The sequence below is a fragment of the Chiloscyllium punctatum genome, chromosome 46 (assembly GCF_047496795.1).
Source record: "Chiloscyllium punctatum isolate Juve2018m chromosome 46, sChiPun1.3, whole genome shotgun sequence".
In the NCBI taxonomy this organism is placed as follows: Eukaryota; Metazoa; Chordata; class Chondrichthyes; order Orectolobiformes; family Hemiscylliidae; genus Chiloscyllium; species Chiloscyllium punctatum.
In genome coordinates, this window is record NC_092784.1 from 54591359 (window position 1) to 54616251 (window position 24893).

Here is a 24893-nt window from a genome sequence, read left to right on the forward strand (position 1 = left end):
TAACAGCTGAATAGCAAGTTGAAATTCACGGGCCTTGTACATGAGAATGGCCATTTGATTGAAATATTACCTTGTGCAACTGGGCCAGTAATATTTGACGTTAAGGGAGACAGGGGAGTTGAAAAAGAGGAAGTAGACTTTTTTATTTGTATTTGAATAATTCCCAATGCATTTCCTGTATTGCCCCAATTTCCTCACTTTTTTTCATTCCACCCCCCATCCGTACAAAGAAAACCTGCCTTTTGCTCCTCACCTTTACAAGCTAAAATGTAAGCATGATTTAAAATGGAAAACCAAGAGGAAAAGCCTTGAATTTTGAGCTTGTCCATTCAGGGATGATACCCAGGGTGCATCAAGTCTGGAAGAAATCTGTACATCTCCCTCAGAAAGCTGTGGAATTAGATAGGTATTTGTTAGGCCAGTGGCATTGAGGGTTGTGCAAGCAAGGTTGGGTGGATTGATTTCAGATACATGGTTCACTCAAATTGGAGGGAAATGGTCGAGTGGCTGCCTCCCTGTCACCATGGTTGTAACTTACACTCAAGAGCTGCAGGAATCCTATTTGTAACTCTGGGTGAACTGTTATATGTCAAGGTCAGGGCACTGGTAGGTCAGCCATCTGCTGGTAAGTGATGTGTTTAACCCTGATACAGTGTTGCCTGACAGAGTGATGACCGTTTAATGATCCCAGCTCTCAACTTTCTTTTCAAGCGTTGATTGGCTGCTCTGACGTGTGTTATAATAAATTGCCGTTGCTGTCGAAACCTGATTGGCTAATCCCTCAGGTAGAATGTCAATTGGCTCAGCCAATTAAGTGCAACTGAAGGGTGAGCAGGAATTATGAAACCAGTTGTCTTTTTTTTGTGAAAATGTTAACTAAATTGCCTTTTTTCCCCTCTCAAAGTGTCGCCAGGTTGCCCCAGGTCAGGGGGAGGGTTAGAAAACTATTCTGCTGTGAGCTGATTGGCCATTTCCAAAGATTTGTCTTTAGAAGCTTTGACCAATGAAATGTGAGCTAATGACAAGCAGGAATTTTGAAACCGTTCTAAAAATTAAAATATTACAATTACCCTCAAAAAGCAGAATTCCCTTAACCCAGGCAAGGGGAGGGTCTGGACACATAAGGCTGCTGGTGTAAAAATCCCAGTGGCTAATTCCAGTCATGTATGTCATGAGAACATGACCTTTCAAATGGCAATGAAGTGGAATTATGAAGTTGTTATTTTAAAAAAATATTATATATATTAAAAACTTTTTTTCACCCCCTCCAGGCTGCCTCTACATTGGGTCTAAAACATCCTGTGCAAACTTCTTTTGATGTCCCTCCCACATTCCCTGCTGCTGCAGGTGAATATGGCATTGGTCTTGCACTTCTCTAATCCTCCAGTTTTAGCCTGATGCGCTCTCCCAGTTTTTACCACTCCATCACTGGTGGCCATGTCTTCACCTGCTAAGCATTGGCATCCCCTCCCTAAACCTCTGTCGCCTTTTGATAATCTTCAACTTGAACTTTTGGTTAACCATCCTAATGTGAGTCTGTGTCAGATTTCATCTGATAAATACCCTTGTGAAATGCCTGTATTAAAGGTGCTATATAAATGTACGTTATCAACACCAATCCGCCAAGCCAATGTATAAATCTTCGGTTTGATCGATATGTTCACTAGCTGTTATGCTACTCCCTGCATAGACTAACACCATGCCTCATTCAATTCATTATATGTTGTTCTTATTGTATCTTCACACACCTTTTTCCCCTTTGGGGATCAGTGGGGAGGTGGTGGAAGGATTCACATGCTGGCTATTGGCTCACCTAACTAGTTTGTAAATGCTCCTTCTATGGCCAGTGAGTTCTGGTGGAGACTGAAACCTGGAACATCTAGCCCAGAGCTGGGGACGCTATTCACTGCACCCCACAATGAGTTAGCTAATCTTATTTGGGCAGTAATCAAGACAGAACAATCTGCGTTCATTTGATTTGCAGAGGAAATGACCTGTTAAGCTTCCAGTTCTTGACTATCTCAAAATGGAAGCTTTTAATAACTGACAATTTCAAGATATGTTAGTGCTGGCTGCATGCTGTTCATTTAAATGTTACATGGGGTGATTATTGCCAAATATAAGCAGTTTATTTATGTCCAGCCTATCCATGGTTTATTCTATGCTCCACTCAAGCATTTTCCTGATCTTTGCTTATCTGTCAGTATACCCTTCTATTCCCTTCTCCCGCATGAGTATCCAGCCTCCCCTTAAATGTGTATGTACTATTTTCCTCAGTCACTTCTGGGTGGTAGTGAATTCCACATTCTTGCCATGCTCTGATTATTCCCAAAGTCCCTGTTCAATTTCCTGGTGACTATTTTATTGATGGTCTCCAGTTTTTATTTTTCCCCTCATTTTTATTTTCCTTCCCTTGCATCAGCAAGATTTATAGATTTATTTTTTGATAGCCGAGACCTGAATGGGGCATCTTCAGGTCATGTCTCCTTATCCTAAGTCGAGAACAGCTCAAGGAAACTTTTTTGAGGTAAAATATAATTTTATTTTTGCATGGAATTTTCACAATTTCTGTTCATTGCCACCTCACAAACTGACCGTGAGAACAAGGCTGGACTTGACATGTGTCCTCCAGGATTCAGTAGTCACTTATTTGCCCAACACTCCTGTAGTCATTTGGATGAGTTACCAGTTGATTGTCAGTGCAGTTAAAAGTAGGTGTGTTCAAGACAGATGCAGAAAAATTGAATTTAAAAAGAAAGTATGGTAATATTTTACCTATTGAGTCAAGTCTGAGTTGTCTTCGGTTTGAGTGAGATGAGAGGAATGGGATAATTGGAAAAAGCCATGGTGATATTTTTTGGTCTCCTTGTTAAGTCATATTCATATGGAGTTCTGTAAATGCCTCACAAAGCAATCAGGCAGCTTGCCAATAAACAAAGCTAGGTCTACAACAGAGGATGTTTGCACATGTACAGTTGTATCCCAACAAAGAGGGGTCAACTTTAAGAATGGAGAAATTGTCAAACAAACAACTCTCTGCATTGAATTAGTATTGGCAATTAAAACAAGGAGAAAATTCTAACTACTCAGTGACATGTTATTTTCAATGAGGAATTGCATTGAGGCTGTCCAAGCTCACCTCATCTAGAATGCTTATGACAACAGAGGGAAAGGGTCAACTCATCCACCTGGTATAGGTTTCGACCCAGAGTGTTTGTGTAATCTGCCACTGCAAATATTTGCTCTCTCTTCCTCCCCTTCCTAGCTGTGTGCACTGCTAGGGTCCACTGCAGTGCAATTGGGAGGCAGTGGCCTAGGGATATTATCGCTGGACTGTTGGTCCAGAAACTAAATGTGTGGTGCTGGAAAGGCACAGGAGAGTTGACATTTTGGGCATAAGCCCTTCATTAGGAATCATGATGATGGGCTTATGCCCGAAATGTCGACTCTCCTGTTCCTCAGATGCTGCCTGACCTTTCCTTCTCCAGCTCCACACTTTTTCGTCTCTGACTCTGCAGCATCTGCAGTCATCACTTTCTCTGTGTTGATCCAGAAACCCAGATAAAGTTCTGGGTTTGAATCCTGTCATGGCAGATGGCGGAATTTGAATTCAGGAACAAAGAATCTGGAATTAAATATCTGGTGGTGACCATAAATCCATTGTCGATTGTCAGAAAAACTCATCTAGTTCATTAATGTCCTTTTAGAGAAGGAAACTGAGACCCTTACCTGGTCTAGCCTACATGTGACTCCAGACCCACAGCAATGTGGTTGATTCTGAAATTAAGGATAGGTAATAAATGCTGACCAGCCAGCAGTGCCCTCATTCCATGGATGAATTTTTTTTTAAAAAGTGTATCTTGTGTTTTTTTTTGCCTTAACCATTGTTAGCAGGCCTGGAGGAGGGGAAGAATAAGATGCCCTTGCTTGATTGCTGATATGATTGCACATGGCATTCGTGCGTGTAATAATCGGATTTCTGTTGTCGTAATCCTACAGACATTTGTAGACATTCCTTGCCATTTTAGACACGTTGATGCAAGCTCATAGCTGCTTTATTGTTTCCTTGTCATGGTCCTGAAGAATTCCAACTTATGATGAGATTGTCCAGGATGAAGTGGATGACTCCGAAGATGATGGGGAACTATTTCTGAGGAAACAGGAAGACTTTGAAAGAAAATATAACTTCAGATTTGAAGAACCTGATGCAGAATTTGTGAGTATATTACTGTTTGTCTAAAGATAGCATTTTGTCTTTCGACTCATTAGTCTCGGTTGTGAACAGCTGTTCTTTTATTTATAGATTAAAGCCCCACCTTCACACATGGTTCTGCTGAACTCACTGTTTAAACCCAAACTACTCCCAGGTAGTGGAAGGGGCTACAAAGTTGGGTTTAGCACCCTCTTGTAGAGGGGGTCGATGGGGACATACTAGGAGGGAGGATTGACAAGGGTCCCTGTCTCTGCTTACTGTCCAGTCACTCCACCCAAGAGCAATGTTTGGTCAGGACAGGTTCAGGTTTAGCTGTTGAATTATCAGCCAGCATACAACACCCTCAGCTATCCAGAGATCACAGGCCAGATGCCTTCTGACATGTTACACACATGGAATGTTTGAATGCCTTCAGGAAATCACTGGCAGGTGAGGGTGGGGAGTGGGGCAAAATACCTAAATTTATATATGTGACCCGCAGAAAAAAAAGGTGTCAGAGTGCCACTGTCAGACAATGGAGATTGGGTGCTATGTTTGTCCTTGTGATATTATGTGGTGGTGGTGGTGGGGGGGGGAAGGAGCAGTGGGGGGGGGGAAGGAGCAGTGGGGGTGGGGGTGGGGGGGGAAGGAGCAGTGGGGGTGGGGGTGGGGGGGGGAAGGAGCAGTGGGGGTGGGGGTGGGGGGGGGAAGGAGCAGTGGGGGTGGGGGTGGGGGGGGGAAGGAGCAGTGGGGGTGGGGGTGGGGGGGGAAGGAGCAGTGGGGGTGGGGGTGGGGGGGGAAGGAGCAGTGGGGGTTGGGGGGGGGGGGAAGGAGCAGTGGGGGTTGGGGGGGGGAAGGAGCAGTGGGGGTTGGGGGGGGGAAGGAGCAGTGGGGGTTGGGGGGGGGAAGGAGCAGTGAGGGTTGGGGGGGGGGAAGGAGCAGTGGTGGTGGTGGGGGGGGGGAAGGAGCAGTGGTGGTGGTGGGGGGGGGGAAGGAGCAGTGGTGGTGGTGGGGGGGGGGAAGGAGCAGTGGTGGTGGTGGGGGGGGGGAAGGAGCGGTGGTGGTGGGGGGGGGGAAGGAGCGGTGGTGGTGGGGGGGGGGAAGGAGCGGTGGTGGTGGGGGGGGGGAAGGAGCAGTGGGGGTTGGGGGGGGGAAGGAGCAGTGGGGGTTGGGGGGGGGAAGGAGCAGTGAGGGTTGGGGGGGGGGAAGGAGCAGTGGTGGTGGTGGGGGGGGGGAAGGAGCAGTGGTGGTGGTGGGGGGGGGGAAGGAGCAGTGGTGGTGGTGGGGGGGGGGAAGGAGCAGTGGTGGTGGTGGGGGGGGGGAAGGAGCAGTGGTGGTGGTGGGGGGGGGGAAGGAGCGGTGGTGGTGGGGGGGGGGAAGGAGCGGTGGTGGTGGGGGGGGGGAAGGAGCGGTGGTGGTGGGGGGGGGGAAGGAGCGGTGGTGGTGGGGGGGGGGAAGGAGCGGTGGTGGTGGGGGGGGGGAAGGAGCAGTGGTGGTGGTGGGGGGGGGAAGGAGCAGTGGTGGTGGTGGGGGGGGGAAGGAGCAGTGGTGGTGGTGGGGGGGGGAAGGAGCAGTGGTGGTGGTGGGGGGGGGAAGGAGCAGTGGTGGTGGGGGGGGGAAGGAGCAGTGGTGGTGGGGGGGGGAAGGAGCAGTGGTGGTGGGGGGGGGAAGGAGCAGTGGTGGTGGGGGGGGGGTAAGGAGCAGTGGGGGTTGGGGGGGGAAGGAGCAGTGGGGGTTGGGGGGGGGAAGGAGCAGTGGGGGTTGGGGGGGGGAAGGAGCAGTGGGGTGGGGGGAAGGAGCAGTGAGGGTTGGGGGGGGGAAGGGGCAGTGGGGGGGGGGGAAGGAGCAGTGGGGGGGGGAAGGAGCAGTGGGGGTGGGGTTGGGGGGGGAAGGAGCAGTGGGGGTGGGGTTGGGGGGGGAAGGAGCAGTGGGGGTGGGGTTGGGGGGGGAAGGAGCAGTGGGGGTGGGGTTGGGGGGGGAAGGAGCAGTGGGGGTTGGGGGGGGAAGGAGCAGTGGGGGTTGGGGGGGGAAGGAGCAGTGGGGATTGGGGGGGGAAGGAGCAGTGGGGGTTGGGGGGGGGAAGGAGCAGTGGGGGTTGGGGGGGGGAAGGAGCAGTGGGGGGGGGAAGGAGCAGTGAGGGTTGGGGTGGGGAAGGAGCAGTGAGGGTTGGGGTGGGGAAGGAGCAGTGGGGTGGGGGTGGGGAAGGAGCAGTGGGGTGGGGGGGGGGGAAGGAGCAGTGGGGTGGGGGGGGGGAAGGAGCAGTGGGGTGGGGGGGGGAAGGAGCAGTGGGGTGGGGGGGGAGAGGAAGGAGCAGTGGGGTGGTGGGGGGGAGAGGAAGGAGCAGTGGGGTGGTGGGGGGGGAGAGGAAGGAGCAGTGGCGAGGGGGTGGTGGGGGGGGAGGGAAAAGGAGCAGTGGCGTGGGGGGGTTGGGGAGCGAAGGGGAAAGGAGCAGTGGCGTGGGGGGGTTGGGGAGCGAAGGGGAAAGGAGCAGTGGCGTGGGGGGGTTGGGGAGCGAAGGGGAAAGGAGCAGTGGCGTGGGGGGGTTGGGGGGCGAAGGGGAAAGGAGCAGTGGCGTGGGGGGGTTGGGGGGGGGAAGGGGAAAGGAGCAGTGGCGTGGGGGGGTTGGGGGGGGGAAGGGGAAAGGAGCAGTGGCGTGGGGGGGTTGGGGGGGGGAAGGGGAAAGGAGCAGTGGCGTGGGGGGGTTGGGTGTGGAGTAGTCATAAATATCAATGTTAGATTTGCAAATAGAGCAGGAATGTAGATAATTCAAAAATATAAAATAGATTTCTGAAGCTTGCACCATAGGACTTCCTGTTGAAAAGAACCTGAAGCCCCAACGATCAAATCATAGAATGATTCAGCCCAAAAATAACACATCAAGTCCACAAAAAGCAGGAATAATCCAACCAGTCAGTATGAAACATATTGTGAAAAGTTCTATAAATGTGTCTTGCTCACCAGTAACTGCTCACTGTCACTCACTCTGGATTCCATTGGGCTTGTGAGCTCCTGGTGTCTTTACAGCTATGGTCCAAACATGGGCAAAAGAGCTGAACTCCTGAGATGAGGTGAGAGTGACTGCCCTTGATATTATGGCAGCATTTAACAGTATGTAGCAACTCATCCAGGGTGCTTTGATAGCACCTTCCAAACATATGACTTCTACCACTTGAAGGACACTGAATGCATGAAAACATCATCACCTGCACGTACCTCTCCAAGTCACAAACCATCTTGACTTGAAACTATATTCTTGCTCCTCCTCTGTTGCTGGGTCAAAATCCTGGAACTCACTCCAATTAAAGCACTGTACTTGTACCTGCACTCCACAGAATGCAGTATTTCAAGAAAGTAACTCACCACAACCTTCTCAAGGGAAATTGGGAATGGGAATAAATGCTGGTCTTGTCACCGATGCCTGTTTCCAGAGAATGAAAATTTTCCCCATATTTTGCAACAGTTGATGCAAAAATGTTGATGTTTCCCTTTGACGCATCAATTAGTAGTAATAAGCATGGGCATGTTAATTGTTCTATATATTTTACAATAAAGACCCAGATTTGACGCAAAATTGTGAATTTCCTTTAACTTTATTGGTTATTTGTCCTGTACAGTAAGAGCTCTGCTTTTAATTAGTGGTGTTTTCAGTCCTCTTCCTGTTAAGTGATGTTGAGTGTAAAAATCTAACTAGTAAGTCTGATCCCTGCTTGCACAGACATGCGGCAAAGCAGTAGTGAAAAGGTATTATTGTGTATGCTTGTATCTAGCTGCATTCCTTGAAGTAACTAAAGGATCTTTTTGATGTTTTTTTGTTTGTTTTATAATCATTGGCTTTTGGGGCCTTCCAAAACATTGTACCGTTTTCTCTTTTAAAGATAAAATCATACCCGAGAACGATTGCAACCTCAGTCAGAGCAAAAGATGATAGAAGAAAGCGCAAAAGAGAAGAAATTAAGGAAAGGAAGCAAAAAGTAAGTTTCAGTTATTTTCATTTGATTAAAAGTTACCATTAAAGCTGAACAGTACCTGTGTAAAGTTTTGGAATATTTCTCTGTTGATTGTTTACTGATTGTTTACTGATTGTATCAGACAGGCTTCCTCCAATTTTTCCTCAATTTATGTACAGTGCACTTGAACACAGGAGTGGTATTGGCCTCTCTACACAACATAAAATGCAGCCAGCAGCCATCCACCACCCCATGTAAATAAATCAGCCCTGCACACTATCAGCACAAAGCACAGTCCTTTGCTGCCAATGCTTGGTTAGACTAGCACTTTGCATCATAGAGAGCTGAACGGTCTGTGCACTGAGTTCCCTAGTTACGCTGTGCCTCAGAAATCTCCCAAGTACCATTCAAGCACTTCCTGTGGGTGGAGGGAAATTTCAAAGTTTTGGTCAGTCAAGCAAAGCTCCTTTAACAACCTTCTTACTTTTGTTTCAATCTTTCTGAATGGTTCCTTTAGGAGAAGGAAAAGAAGCAGGAAGAGATAAAACAGCTTAAGAAGCTGAAGAGGATGGAGATTATCAACAAGCTGAACCGGTTAAAGGAGATAACTGGGAATGAAACTATTGGCTTTGATGAGCAACATCTGGAGGAGGACTTTGATCCAGTCAAGCATGACCAGTTGATGCAGGTTTGATGCGAGAGGCAAAATAAGCAGAGCCAGTTTTAATACTTTACAAAACGAAAGCAAGCTTTCCTGACCAGGAAACTTTTTTTTTTCTTTATTATTCTCCCTGCAGCAATTCTTTAACGATGACTATTATGGAGTGGGAGATGAGCACAAACCACAGTTTGAGGACAACGAGGAACTTGGTGGTAACATCACTTTTGGAAATATACTTGAGAGAAATGAGTTAAACTCAGCTGCAGTAACATCTCACGCTCTCTGAACTTCTGGGGGCTGAACCACATATTCATAATGTCACCCAATGTGTATGCCTAATGGATTCAGTAGGACAGGTGGCGAGTCTGTGATCTGGAAATGGAATGCTAACCACACCTAATGCTAATCATTGTTATATGACTGGGACAAATGCCACGTAATATGTTAAATAATTGCATTCAGAAGAAATGTGCTTGATTTGCGTGGATACTTGATCAAGTTCTCAGTATACATTTGGAGCCAGGTTTTTCCTCTTTGCTGCCATGATAACTTGATGCATTACCCAGTATGAGTGCGTTTCATTTTAAATTTTTGCATGCGTGTAAACGGTGTAATGTCAAAACGTCAAAAGTTTAACTTTGAAAATGGCCCCTTACAGGAAGATTTTCTTCTTGCGTGTGACTGTAACCTTGACCTTTTTTGCATTCTGCTATGAACATTTTCACTTGTGCATTTTCTGATTGAAGACTGCAATTGGTATGACTACTGTAATGCTCCCAACGTATTGTGACATGGAGATGGCAGGACCCCACAGTAAGAACATTCCCTCGTTCCTTATGACGAGGCAAATCTCTTTTTACACAGGCAAGAGATTCCCTGGATTGACCTCTGCCCTCTTCTGAGTTCTCCTGATCTCAAATTGGACAGCAATGTGGCAAAGATTCCCATTCCTGATAAGTGTGAGTGCATGCCCATCATGGGGAGATACAGTGAAGTGACAATGGTAGTGGACTAGTAATTCAGACGCTTGACCTGATACTTTGGAAAGGTGAAAGTGAGGTCTGCAGATACTGGAGATCAGAGCCCACTTTCCGCACCTCCACCTTTTTGAGACCCATCCCTCCAACTGCAACAGTGACAGAACACCCCCCCCCCCACCCCCCCGTCAGCACCTGCCACCCCACCAACCTCTGAATAAATTGCAACATCCTCCGACATTTCTGCCACCTACAAACAGACCCACCACCAGAGACATATATTTCCCTGCCCACCCCTATCCACTTTCTGTAAAGACCATTCCTTCAGTGACTGCCTGGTCAGGTCCATGCTGCAACCGCGTGCATTCACATGCACGCACGCATGCGCACACACACCTGCCCTGCCACCGCATGAATTGCAAAACCTGCGTCCACATCTCCCCCTCACTCCCATCCAAGGATACAAAGGAGCCTTCCACATCCTTCAAAGCTTCACCTGCACTTCCACTCATGTCATTTATTGTATCTGTTGCTCCAGTTACAGTCTCCTTTACACTGGGGCGACAGGACCCCAACTCGCAGAGTGCTTCAGACAACATCTCCAGGACACCTGCACCAACCAACCCCACCGCCCTATGGCCTCCCCCTCTCACTCCGCCAAGGGCATGGAGGTCCTGGTCCTCCTCCATCGCCACTCCCTAATCACCCGACGCCTGAAAGGAGGACTGCTCATCTTCCGTGTTGGCACCCTCCAACCCCATGGCATCAATGTGGATTTCACCAGTTTCCTCATTTCCCTCCCCCCACCTTATCCCAGTTCCAACTCAGCACCGTCCTCATGACCTGTCTGACCTGTCCATCTTCCTTTCCATCTATCACCATAATCCCCACTTCCATCTACCATATCGCAATTGCAGCTACCTTTTTCTCCCTCCCTTCTTTCCCCACCCCCCCACCCCCTCCCATTTATCTCTCCACCCCCTCAGCTCACAAGCCTAATTCCTGATGAAGGGCTTTTGCCCAGAACATAGTTTTTCAGTTGCTCGGATGCTGCCTCACCTGCTGTGCTTTTCCAGCACCACAGTCTCGACTTTGATGCTTTGGAAAGTGCAGGGTGACATCCTACCTTGAGCTAGTGAAATTTAATTTCAATTCATTAAATTTGGAATTGAAAGCTAGTCTCTGTAATGGTGGCCATGAAACTATCCAGCCCTTGCAGGAAGAAAATCTGCCAACCTTTCCTGGTCTCACCAGAAAATGATTGGGGATGCACAGTATTGTACTTTACTTTCACCTGCCCTCGAACAAGTGAATCCGTTCAAAGGCAATTGAGGTTATGCAACAAAGACTGGCCTTGCTAGTGACAAGCACATGCCATGAAATAAAAAGAATGGGCTAATTAGTTACCAAATCCCAAAAGCCGGTGTTTAATCAATCTTGTTGGCAAAAGATGGCACGTAAGGTGGGACTTCATCACCAAAAGCATTATTTGTACCCTTTTCTAAAAAGATAACTGGATTTAGTTGCAATTCCTATTTACGTTTATACCAGATGAATGGAACTGGGACACGTGGACAGGAGCAGAAGATGGCTGTGCAGAGGGAGAGGAAGAAGAACAGTTGCAGCAAGAGAGTTTTGAGCCACACTGTGAGGATCCTGATTTTATTGTAAGCTGCACTTTATTTTAATTTCTATATGTTTGATCAATGTTACTGTAAAATTGAGTTTACTTTGTAGGAATTTCTCTTTAAGGGAGAGGCTTGGAAGACTCTGGGAGACAGGGTGCTGTCAAGTTTAAATTTTCCTCTCCTGCACAAGAACTCTGCAATCTGACTACTAAATAACACTGAATTATCAATATTTCTCTTAACAGATGGATGCAGATTATGATCCCAGCCAACAAGTAATCTCCTCTAAGAAGAAAAAGAAACAAAATGCTCCTTTCATGGGCAAGAGAAGGCAGAAGTCTAAATTTGCTGAGGCAGTTAGCAAGGCAAAGCCAGCATTTGATCCCAGTAAGTGTCCTGTCAGTCCTGTCAGCTTTTGAATTGGGTATGTCCACCCTCTCACTCGTTATGGTAGCTGATCTCACCTGCATCATAAAATTGAGGAGATCGTTTAAACCCTATGGCAGAAACATTTTACTCCTAATTGTTGGACTCACTAATGGAATTCACAAAATGGTTTGCGTGTGTGGTCTGGATTGATGGAAGAAGGCACTCCTCACCTAGAGGTGGTGACCATTGCTCATGATGGTATAGCATGGGATAGAATTTTAGGAGGGAATTTCTGGCTTTGCCACACCTCAGCTAGGAGTACTTAATGCTGACTCGAGTGTCTGAAATGGATCAAGTTCTGTTTCTCAGCTTTCCATTCCCTTGCTTGATGCGATGTTTTATACTTTTATCCAAGATTTTATTTATGCTACATGAATCTCACAGGTGAACAATTAAGTCAATCCCACACTGAGAGCTGAGCTGCACGGTTGATTTTCCTACTCCTCTCCATGTATGTGTATCTTTTTTTAATGTCAATGTGTTGTAAGAAATCTCCGCAGCTGGCGCCAGATTTTGTGAGCAAATCTTTAGGTAGATTTCCTGCCACCAGATTTCTTACAGTAGAAGTCTACAAGGCTCACTGGTATTAAGTGATAAAGGTGTAACCAATGGAGTCGTCATCGGAAGAGGATCCCACTTGTTCATATGAAACACACATGAAAGAACAACATTTAAAGCCCAAACATTGATCCCAGCACTTACGTTGTGTGGCCTCTCCCAGTAGTTTATTACATATGTGTAAGAGCCTGTTTCTTAGCTTTAGACTGGTTAACTAAGGGAGATCTGAGAAGTAACTAGATTTATGCTTCATCTGTAGACTGCAGAATTAACCAAAATCTAACAACAAATGGACAAGCAATTGCAAGAAACAGTCGTTGTTGGTATCTTAGTGGTTGGAGCTATTTCAGACCTTCAGAGTTAACCCATTCCTGCCAATTCTGTTCTTCAGCACACGTCTGTTGCAAGTTTACATTTCTTTGCCCATAATGTCCCATAAGTTGGAGCATATTTCTCCACAGTCTTTTTAATTAAATAGAACTCCGTTCCATGTGAAGTGTTCAGACTCACCAGATTTCATGTATATATGAGGAAAAAGGGAGCAGAGCAATATAGGGCAGGATAGGAAACAGTGACCACTGGGAAGAGACCACAATGTAAGCTCTGGGATCAACTATTTGGACTTTAGAAGTTTTTTTGTGTGTGTGTTTAACATGACCAATCTGGTTGAAGGGGAGGAGATATGTTGTGCATTTTCACTTGGCTCATTTCAAATGTTTTTTGATGACAAGTCACATTGAGCCTTTATCTAATCGAATGCTTTCAACCTTACGTTTTTATATTACAGAGGACAAGACCTTTGAACAGTACTTGGATGAGTACTACAAGTTGGATTACGAAGATATCATTGATGACTTGCCCTGTAGGTTCAGGTACAGGCAGGTATTGCCCAATGACTTTGGGCTCAGCACAGAAGAGGTATGTTTGTACTTGCAGATAAACCTGTAGCCCCCTGGATACTGCACATGCTCTAAACTGTTTACACCACAAGCCTGGGTGGTAGTAAGACTTTAGTCATGTAGTCTGGGGTTTGTACGGGGTTAGTGATCTAGGCAGTTAAGAATATACGCATCTTGAAAGACATCAAAAGCACAAGTGGGAGGATGGAAATGAAATAAAATTTGGTGAGTCATAGAGATGTACAGCATGGAAACAGACCCTTCGGTCCAACCTGTCCACACCGACCAGATATCCCAACCCAATCTAGTCCCACCTGCCAGCACCTTCTAAACCCTTCCTATTCATATACCCATCCAAATGCCTCTTAAATGTTACAATTGTACCAGCGTCCACTACTTCCTCTGGTAGCTCATTCCATACACGTACCACCCTCTGCGTGAAAAAGTTGTCCCTTAGGTCTCTTTTATATCTTTCCCCTCTCACCCTAAACCTATGCCCTCTAGTTCTGGAATCCCCGGTCCCAGGGAAAAGACTTTGTCTATTTATCCTATCCATGCCCCTCATAATTTTGTAAACCTCTATAAGGTCACCCTTCAGCTTCCAACGCTCTAGGGAAAACAGCCCCAGCCTGTTCAGCCTCTCTCTATAGCTCAAATCCTCCAACCCTGCCAACATCCTTGTAAATCTTTTCTGAACCCTTTCAAGTTTCACAACATCTTTCCGATAGGAAGGAGACCAGAATTGCACGCAATATTCCAACAGTGGCCTAACCAATGTCCTGTACAGCTGCAACATGACCTCCCAACTCCTGTACTCTATACAATAAAGGAAAGCATACCAAACACCGCTTTCACTATCCTATCTACCTGCGACTCCACTTTCAAGGAGCTGTGAACCTACACTCTAAGGTCTCTTTGTTCAGCAACACTCCCTAGGACCTTACCATAAAGTGTATAAGTCCTGCTAAGATTTGCTTTCCCAAAATGCAGCACCTCGCATTTATCTGAATTAAACTCCATCTGCCACTTCTCAGCCCATTGGCCCATCTGGTCCAGATCCTGTTGTAATCTGAGGTAACCCTCTTTGCTGTCCACTACACCTCCAATTTGGTGTCATCTGCAAACTTTCTAACTGGACCTCTTATGCTCGCATCCAAATCATTGTCATGTAAATGACAAAAAGTAGAGGACCCAGCACCGATCCTCGTGGCACTCCACTGGTCACAGGCCTCCAGTCTGAAAAACAACCCTCCCTAACCTAGCTAATCAGTCTCCCATGGGGAACCTTGTCAAACGCCTTACTGAAGTCCATATAGATCACATCTACTGCTCTGCCATCATCAATCTTCTTTGTTACTTGTTCAGAAAACTCAATCAAGTTTGTGAGACATGATTTCCCACGCACAAAGCCATGTTGCCTATCCCTAATCAGTCCTATCGTTTCCAAATACATGTACATCCTGTCCCTCAGGATTCCCTCCAACGACTTGTCCACCACTGAGGTCAGGCTCACCGGTCTGTAGTTCCCTGGCTTGTTTTACCACCCTTCTTAAACAGTGGCACCATGTTTGGAGGCAGATGAGAATTATTTCATTAAAAAAAACAAGTATGTATTGACTGAAAATAAGTCCAAGTGATAGTGAATTGGTAGGATGGCATTTTACAGGTTAACTTTGCCCCTTCGTTAATAGCCATACCCCCAGCAATCCAGGCCTAATCGTTTGCGGTTTCCTCTCCAATCACCACCACCTCTGACTTTTAAAGCTCCTTAAAGCCCAGCCCTGACCAAACTGCCTTCGTATATCTTTATACGGCTCAAGTGTCATATTTTGTCGGTGAATGTCCCAGTGAGCATTGTACGATATTGAAGGCTCCATGTAATTGAAAATTGGTTGTAGTGTCTGTTAGCTAGAAATTGATTATAAGGAAACACTAGTGAAGACTTCAGAACTGTCTGTTTTCTTCTTTGCAATGGGTAGTGCGGAACACAACACTGAGATGGTCTTCACATTCACATGTGTAAGTCTTAAGTTAGACTGATCCAGTGATTGGATTAAGGTTGAACTGTTTATTTTGTGTAAGAGTCCATTTTTAAGCTTACTTGAACCAATGCGATTAGATTGGAGTGTCAATGCTACTGCTCTCGAAATTCAGCGAGATATCACTCACAAAATTGTGAAACCATTAAAAACCAACAAACACGAGGGTTTGAAAAGAACAATTATCATGAAAATTGCTGGACTGTAAGGGGACGTGTCACCTTTTCTGGTTTGACTGTATATGATTCCAGTCCTGCATTATGATTGATATTTAATACATTCTAAAGGCAGGCTAACTACACAATTGTGCAACCATTGCTATGAGGCAAGTACAAGCCCTCAGTCAGCTGCCAAGAAATGGGTTCCCGTAAGTGACACCCAGATTGCAAGAACAAGTGACTAGGTGTCTGCAGTTGCTATGTTTGTTGACGTATTTGGGGACACTTCCTCAAGAGAACCTGTCATGATTTCAACTTGTTATACTCTCAATTCGGTATCTTCACGAGCAGATCTGCAACGAACTTTGTGCTCAGTTGTGCCTGCAGCTTGATATCCCAGAGGTGAATTGATAACATTTTTGCAATTGTTTGCAGATTTTGGCAGCAGACGATAAAGAACTTAATGCTTGGTGTTCACTAAAGAAAACCTGCCAGTTCAGGTCAGTGAGTAAAACTGAAACCAGGACCTGTGTCACATGTACTCAGAACTTGAAGATTGTGAAATATACGAAAGGGCAGGCCTGGATTCAAATGAAATAATGCCAAGTCCATAGTCTCAAGTCTGCAGAGCTTTAAAACCTTATCACACCCAAGTATGTTCCTTTGCACAGATATAAATTCCCAAAAGTGACCTTTATATTCTAGTCATGGACTCATTTATAGGAACATCCATAATTGTTGTAATTAAGATTTTGAAAGTTACTGGAGTTGCGGGGAGGGGGTTGTGTGCAGGACAAGATGATCTAAACTTTGACCCCTTTGTGTCGCTCAGTTAACTGATCTATGTATATGCTGACCTATACAAATAATGACTATTAAAAGTATTCAAGGACTCATAAAATTAGTGTGGATGAGTCAGTGTGTAATGTAACTGCATAAATGTGTATTTGTGAAGATGTGCATGGAACCTATTTTCTTTCAAAACATTGCTTTAACAGGACTGAAAAGGAAGAACTTCATGACCTGAAGACTTACAAGCAGAAAGCTCAGAATCAGTGGAAAAAGCAGCAGATCTTTAAGTCTTTTGCTTTGCAGTAAGTATAATCTGCTGACTCTACCAAATATTGTCTGTATTCTTCATAATTGCAGCAACTTGATCATAGGAAGGAAGTGGTGGCTTTAACAAGTGTAATGTAATGACTAAGTGTATGTGTGGTGTTTACTGTATTTTGACAACAACTCTGCACATCATTTAGAACAAAAAAACAGAATGTACCGAATGTTGCAGTTTTTACTTTCATAGAAGTGCATTTTGTTAACTCGCAATTTGGTATATGGAATACCTTTGCTGTATTAAACTGCTAGTTGGCATGGACAACCACTTATAATAGACTAATGGTCAACATTATTAGAATCATCAAATCCTAGCGAGTTTTGAGAAAATTTGTAGCTCAGGTTGAGGTTTTGGATGTAGGTTTGCTCGCTGAGCTGGAAGGTTCACTTCCAGACGTTTCATCACCCTACAAGGTAACATCTTCAGTGGGCCTCAGGCGAAGCACCGCTGACAATTCCTGCTTTCTATTTGTGTTTGGGTTTCTTTGGGTTGATGTCATTTCTTGAGAGAGGGTTATGTCTTTTTGTGAAAGCAGGCTATTTGGCTCGTCGGGTTCACATTGACCCTCCGAAGAGAATCTCACCCAGACCCTTCTCGTCCTCATCCTCATCCTCCCTCCGGGTGGTGTTGTTCCCTGTCCCAAATGACCCTTTGACTCAGTGGGTTGCTATGCCATGTTAGAGGGCAGTTAAGAGTCAAATCTTTTGTATTCACGTAGGTTAGGATAACAATTTCTTTCCCTAAAGGGCATGAATGAAACAGATAGGTTTCTGCAACACTTGCTGTTAGTTTCATAGTCACCAATACAGAGATTAACTTTATGTTTTAAGTTCAGGTTTTGATCATTTTTAAATTTCAGTACTGTTGAGATTTTTTCTGTAGGTATTTGAGTAAAGATTAATTGTTTATCTGTGGTAACCAAAATAAACATTGCTGTTTTATAGGGAAGACGAATCACAGAGGAATGAGGCAACTGCCAAAACAAAGCTTGGAAAGAAGAGAAGGGATAAGCTGAGAAAGTCGCAGTTGCTGGAAGAGGAAGGAGATGAGGAAGGAGTTGAAGAGGCAGCTGCTGAACTAAGTGCAAAGAAAATTAAGTTGTCCGCTGAGAACGAACAAGTCTTTGGCCTGGATAGCGATGAAGATGAAGATATCTTGGTTCCCAAGGCAAAGGAGAATATGAATGCGGCGACCCCAGAGGAAGTGGATCCCAGCAGAGAAAAGGATGAAGAAAAATCTCCAAGCCCTCCCATTGCACATCAAAAACAATCCAAGGGTGCAGTCAAGAAAAGGAAGAAAGTTACAAAGAAAAACATGCTCCTCACTTCTCAAGTGCAGTTCGGTGGGCATTTGTTCAGTGACCAGAGACTACAAGCCTATGGGATAAACACACGTAAACTGAAATTTAAACAAATATTCAGAGAAAAGAAGAAGAAAGAGAAAAATAAACCGACCAGAGATTGATTTTTCTACTGAGTAAGATTATTTTATATGGTGTTGTGAAAAATAAACATATTTGCTACACAGATGGTCCATTAATGTGGCATTATTAATTATCTCCTAGAATTGTAATGTTTATTTTTGTATTTGGGTAACAGGGAAGGAATCAGGAAATGGGGCCCACTGAATTCCAACTTTCATGATGGACATTTTGATTGATGCAAGCATATACAACATAGAAGGAGGCCATTTTGCCCATTTGAGTCCAATCTGACTCCCTGTGAAGCAATAAAATGGATCTCTCTTCGCACAGGCACGCTCACACACACACATATATCTGTTGCCCTGTGGTTCTTGTACTAAAACCATTGGGAACATGTTTTCTTTAACCAGCTCTTCATTTATTTTGACATTTTAATCTATACATTAAAAATGCAGTGGTGCTAGAACGCTCCACTGTCTACCAGCCTCCAGTCTGAAGAATAACCCATTTACCACAAGTTGTTTCTGTCCCGAAGTTGACTGTTTTATCCAAAAGTTATCCTCCTATTCCAAGAGCCTCAAATTTATTAACCAGTCAATAATGTGGAACTTGGTCAAATGCATTCTTAATATCCATATAAGCAACATTCATTGTTCTCTCTTCATCAGCAATCTCTGTTATTTCAAAAAGCTTCAATGTGCTAAGCTTCACTTGTGTAACTTGCTGAAATCTGGTGACTCTGCAATTCGTGGTTTGTAATCCAGGAAAAAGCTCCCTCTCTCAAAGGAACACGCCAGCTGCTGGAGAACAGTGTTGCAAAGCCACTGACAAACCAGCTTTGCTTCCTGTGAGATTTGAAGGCTGACCTTAAGAGCAATGAAGGCTGCCAGTGAAAGGGAACAGAAGTCAATGTCTGCAAGTTGAGGCCAGCAAACGATCTTCCTGCTTGCCAGTGCCTTGAGCCACACCAGCAGTGAATTGACCACCATGTTCTGAACCAATGTCCTATGAGGTGAAAGGTTGCCACATGTTCTATATATGAGAAAAGAGTGCATGTGTTCTTCATTAAGTTATCTCAAGTAAGCACATCATATTTCTAGCATGGATCTGGAGTAGGAACCCTGAGTGATTTTACTCTTTTTAAGCTAACTTAAGCATGTTCTTGCCTCATCAAAATCAAAGATGTTGCACATGAGAGTCTGCAGGAGAGTTGAGCTAAGACCACAATTGAATCAAATCACAATCCTATGGCAGAGCAGGCTCAAATGGCTGAAACCTGTTCCTAAATCCTATGTTTCTACACTCAATTGGTGCTCTACTTGAGTGAGCTGCCTTGCTAGCCAAGGGCAGCACTAAATTAGACCAAATGGCTAATATCTGCTCCAACATGACTTCTTTGTGTAAGTGCTCTTTTTGACCAAGAACAATGGTAATGCAACTTCCTCACTGTGTAATATCCTCTACAAAGTTACACAATTTTCCAGTCCTTGGATGAATAGTTTCAGTAAGTATAATTGACTGTGACCTAAATGTGCAATCGGTGTTGATGAAGTGAATGTAGCAGCCAATTTTAGCATAGCTAGGACCCACATGTGGCATAAATGATTAAAGTACTGGCTCAGTGCTTTTAATTAATTCATAAGATTTAAGTGCTGCTGGGCAGGACAACATCCATTGCCCTTTCTTAATTGCATTTGATAAGATGCTCGTGAGCTGTTACCTTGAACTATTGCTCTCCATAAGGGAATAGGATATATAGTGCTGTTAAAAAGAGCTCCAGTAGTTGACCCACTGACTATAAAGCAACAATAAAGCAATATAGTTCACCACCAGGATGGTATGTGGTTTGTCGGGAACATATGTGGTAGTTTGCAAATTTTATTTGCCCTTCTCTTTCTAGGTAACAGAGGTTGTGTGTTTGGATGATATTGTTGAAGAAGATTTGAGAAGTTGCATTCAGTGGTACCATTCTTTGCAGGCAGAATGGAGATAAGTTCTTCATCAAGCTGTTTAAATGAAAGCGTACTTAAACTCCAAAAACATCACAATTGTATGAGAAAATAGCTCAATGCAACAATCCGCGATCATTCGGCTGATAAGCAGGGACTAAGCCTCAGCAAAATCCTGTATTATGAGGACAATGGAAATTTTGAAAGCTGCTCATTCTCTCAAAGAACTTGCATAGGAAGCTAACTTCATGTTGAATGGAATAAGGGATGTCAAGCTTATTGGTAGGCATGTGCTTTGGTCAGCACTTCATCCAAAATTTGGCTTTGATTGCAGGATTTGGATTCAATGCATCCTCACAACAGAAGTCTTGATTAAAGGGAATAGTCAATGAATGTCACTGTTTGAATATGATTCTTGTGATAGCTTTACTGTAGTTAGGCAGGACATATCTTGGCATTATTTGGAAGTATATTAAATGGTATTTCAGGCAGGGACCATCTTCAGGTATCTTGTCACTCATTTTGTTCTGCATTTTGAAACAATGCAGTATTACAAATTACTTTTGAAATGTAATGCTTCATAATTTCGCAGTTAGTGTTGCACAATTAAATCTATCTTTCTCTTGCCCTCATGTGCATTGCTATTATAAGGTTACTGTGTATATGAACTTTCATTCCATTCACTGAAACTGTTTTTTTTTAAAAACACAGTTCCATGTTCTTTCTACTCCTTGTATCCTCACTCTGTGCAACCTGAGACTCATTGTACCATCTTACAATGTTGAGATCCTCCGAAGAAAGAATATAAACTACATAATTTATTATTCCCTGAGTCATCAGTTTCAAATGTCTTCAAATCTAATTATTAATTGACAAGATTATTAGGAGTGGTGTAACTGATCGACTGGATGAAGCCAAGGTGTTGCTCAGTTAGTTTTAACTGCATCACTGGTATAGTCCCTTTTCAATTCTCAGAATTTCCATGCACTAAATTTTATAGAAAATTTCTTGCATGTATATTCACAACATGGGCAATTATAGAATGATTGATTTAGCACAGGAGGAGGCCATTCAACCTGTTCCACCTCTTTTATAGTATTTACCTCTTAATTGCATGGAACTGATGGGTCCAGAACAGTTGCCAATCCCACATACCTACAACCATTATCACTCCCTTTTGTGATACCTGTGATCATCTAATCTCCCTTGCCATCTAACCTTTCCTTTTAATTATACCTGCTCCTTCCCAACTTTTACTAGAGTATGAAAATTATCATGTCTTCACCTCTCTCTTCATAGGATTTGAAGCAGCAACTCTTTTTTTTCTCTTGCTACAGGTGCTGCCAGACCTAATGTGTTTCTCCAACCCTTCCTGTTTTTTTAACTTCAGATCTCCAGCATTCAAAGTATTTACTTTGGCCTATTCCATTGCTCCTTCCATTTACCACTGTAAATGTTTTCCTTTTTAATGTTTTATCTGCTTACCTATCCTGTCAGGTTTCAAATCATCTTTAAAAAGTAGTATTCTATCAAAATTTTGGTTATTGGGATGTGTACTGAGATACAGTGAAATGTATTGTTTTGTGTGCTAACCAGACAAATGATATCTTAGACAAGTACATCAGGGTAATAGAGCAGAATGCAGAATATAGTGTTGCAGCTAGAGAGAAGGTGCAGTGAAAAATCAACTCTAATTTGTGAGAGGTCCGTTCAGAAGTCTGATAACAGCAGAGAAGAAGTGAATATGTCTGCTTTCCTCCAAACACCTTTGAATCTCAAAAGAAAAACATGGTGGATGCAGGAAATAAGCGTAGAAAATGTTGGAGAAACTCAGCATCTGTGGAGAAAAGAGTTAATGCTTCGAATCTTTGGCATAAGAATTTTAATTTACTGATTATTTATGCATGTTGTATAAAACTGCAGCTGCTGGAGAAGTGAAACAAAAACAAATTGCTGAAAAAACTTTGCAGGTCTGAGAAAGAAGTTAACATTTGGAGTCCAGTGAATAAGGATCACTGAACTTGAAATAACTTTTTTTTTCTCTTCACAGATGCGGCTCGACCTGTTGAATTTCTCCAACAGTTTGTTCTTGCTTGCTGAATACTTGATTTGATTTATTGTGGTCATGTGTACCTAAGTACAGTGAAAAGCTTTGTGAGTAGTACAGACAGATCAGAGTAAGCAAGGACATACAGATCATAGGGTGCTTAGACAGATTGAGGAATAAATGTTACACTACGCAATAGGTGTGCGAAGCAAGGTCATCATTAACAAAATCAATATTATTTGAAGTTAGAGTCTCCATTCATCAGTCTAGTAACAGCAGAGAAGAAGCTGTTCTTCAACCTGTTAATGTGTGTGTTAAAACTTCTGTATCTTCTGCCTGGCGGGAGAGGTTGTAGAAGAGCATTACGGGAGTGGGAGAAGTTTTCTTTCATGTTGGCAGCCTTTCCACTGCAGCAAGAAGTATAAATAGAGTCCATGGATGGAAGTTTGGCTTCCATGATAGTCTAGGTTGTACGTACACCCTCTGTACTTTCTTATGATCTTGGGCAAAAACACATCTGAATAGAATGCTTTCCATGGTGTTTTAGATTAGATTACAGTGTGGAAACAGGCCCTTCAGCCCAACAAGTTCACACCCATTCCCCCTTCACCTAACACTACAGGCAATTTACCTAACCTGCACATTTTTGGATTGTGGGAGGAAACCCATGCAGACACGGGAAGAATGTGCAAACTTCACACAGAGAGTCGCCTGATGCGGGAATTGAACCTGGGTCTCTGGCGCTGTGAAGCTGCAGTGCTAACCACTGTGCTTTCTATGGTGTATTTGTTAAAGTTGGTGAGGATCCTTAAGCTGCCTGAGGAAGAAGAGGCGTTCTGCATTCTTGACTGTTGCATCTATGTGGGAAGTCTAGGACAGGCTGTCAAATATCATCACTTACCATTTGTAATATTTGCAGTTTATTATGAAATTACAATAGTCCTAGCAAAATAGTCCTAGGGTTGCTCTCTTAGAAAGACAGCGATGACTGGTGATGGTTTAACCTGAGGGTCATCACATCCATGCAGAGAGAAGAAGCTAAGTAGAGCCCTTCATGGTAACTAGGAGAAAGTGAGGACTGCAGATGCTAGAGATCAGAGCTTAAAAATGTGTTGCTGGAAAAGCGCAGCAGGTCAGGCAGCATCAAAGGAACAGGAGAATCGACGTTTCGGACAGAAGCCCTTCTTTAGGAATGAGGAGGGTGTGCCAAGCAGGCTAAGATAAAAGAAGGGACTTGGGGGAGGGGCGTTGGGAATACGATAGGTAGAAGGAGGTTAAGGTGGGGGTGATAGGCCAGAGAGGGGGTGGGGGTGGAGAGGTCAGGAAGAAGATTGCAGGTCAAGAAGGCAGTGCTGAGTCTGAGGGTTGGGACTGAGAAAAGGTGGGGGGAGGGAAAAGGAGAAAGCTGGAGAAATCTACATTCATCCCTTGAGGTTGGAGGGTTCCTAGGCGGAAGTTGAGGCACTCTTCCTCCAGGTGTCATGTTGCCATGGTCTGGCGATGGAGGAGGCTAAGGACCTGCATGTCCTTGGCGGAGTGGGAGGAGGAGTTAAAGTGTTCAGCCACGGGGCGGTTGGGTTGGTTGGTGCGGGTGTCCCAGAGGTGTTCTCTGAAACATTCCACAAGTAGGTGGCCTATCTCCCCAATGTATAGGAGGCCACATCGGGTGCAGCGGATGCAGTAAATGATGTGTGTGGAGGTGCAGGTGAATTTCTGACGGATATGGAAGGATCCCTTGGGGCCTTGGAGGGAAGTGAGGGGGGAGGTGTGGGAGCAAGTTTTGCATTTCTTGCGATTGCAGGGGAAGGTGCCAGGAGTGGAGGTTGGGTTGGTGGGGGGTGTGGATCTGACGAGGGAGTCGTGGAGGGAGTGGTTTTTCCAGAACGCTGATAGGGGTGGGGAGGGAAATATATCCTTGGGGGTGGGGTCTGTTTGGAGGTGGTGGAAATGATGAAGGGTGATATGATGTAGCTGGAGGTTGGTGGGGTGGTAGGTGAGGACCAGTGGGGTTCTGTCCTGGTGGCGACTGGAGGGACGGGGTTCAAGGGCGGAGAAGCGGGAAGTGGAGGACATGTGGTAGACAGCATTGTCAACCACGTCTGAGGGAAAATTGCGGTCTTTGAAGAAGGAGGCCATCTGGGTTGTTCAGTATTGGTAACCACAGCCATGCAGGAATTGAATCAACACTGCTGGCTTTTCTGATTTGGAGATGCTGGTGTTGGACTGGGGTGTACAAAGTTAAAAATCACACAACACCGGGTTAATGTCCAACAGGCTTTTCTGTGCATTGCAGATGAGCTGTTCAGCCAACTGAGTTAACCAACCCCCTTACAATATGTTGTAAATATTTAGAATGTATTGAAGTGCCCAAAAGTGCAATGTATGGTGATGAATTGAATTTTGTTGTGTGTACTGTAATTTCACATCTAAGTGTTGACAGTTTAAAATTTAGTTTCAGAAAGGCGTGGGGGGAATGAGAGATTGCAAGTACGAATGAAGTCTGAACACTGCTAGGTGGCACAGTGTTGAACCTGTAATGGTGAAAATCAGGCAAGCATTGCGTCTGACGTTGCCCATTCAAGACAATGTCCAGGCATCATTTCCCCCCCACCCCCCCTCCTCCAACCCAGTGACAGGTCCCGCCTTTTGTTGGTGCTGATTGGCTGGTCCGGCGGCTGGTCCGTGAATGGCGGTTGTCGCTGTCAATTTGACGTGTGCCCCGCCCATCTCTCCCCGCCTCCTCCCGTCCTCGGAGGGGTGGAGCCGTCCCCAATTTGCAAAGCCCCAGGCGTCCATTCAAACCAGCGAGCAAGTTCGGCTGAAGCGACCAGAGACCGCCCTCCCGCCGACGCACAGCGCCCTATTCTTGCTT

The 24893-nt window shown here is 44.8% G+C and overlaps 1 protein-coding gene across 2 annotated transcripts in view; it reads left to right on the forward strand.

Moving 5' to 3' along the window:
* Positions 1-18130, forward strand: part of kri1 (KRI1 homolog) — a 33784-nt gene extending 15654 nt beyond the window's left edge. For both annotated transcript variants that reach the window (XM_072564256.1, XM_072564257.1), the window contains exons 10-19: positions 4084-4216; positions 8068-8163; positions 8657-8827; positions 8937-9012; positions 11329-11444; positions 11651-11792; positions 13180-13310; positions 15924-15988; positions 16487-16582; positions 17547-18130. In XM_072564256.1, the coding sequence (XP_072420357.1) occupies positions 4084-4216; positions 8068-8163; positions 8657-8827; positions 8937-9012; positions 11329-11444; positions 11651-11792; positions 13180-13310; positions 15924-15988; positions 16487-16582; positions 17547-18066 (1546 nt within the window). In that variant the 3' untranslated portion in view covers positions 18067-18130. The remainder of the gene's footprint in view (positions 1-4083; positions 4217-8067; positions 8164-8656; positions 8828-8936; positions 9013-11328; positions 11445-11650; positions 11793-13179; positions 13311-15923; positions 15989-16486; positions 16583-17546) is intronic.
* The last annotated feature ends 6763 nt before the right edge of the window (positions 18131-24893 follow it).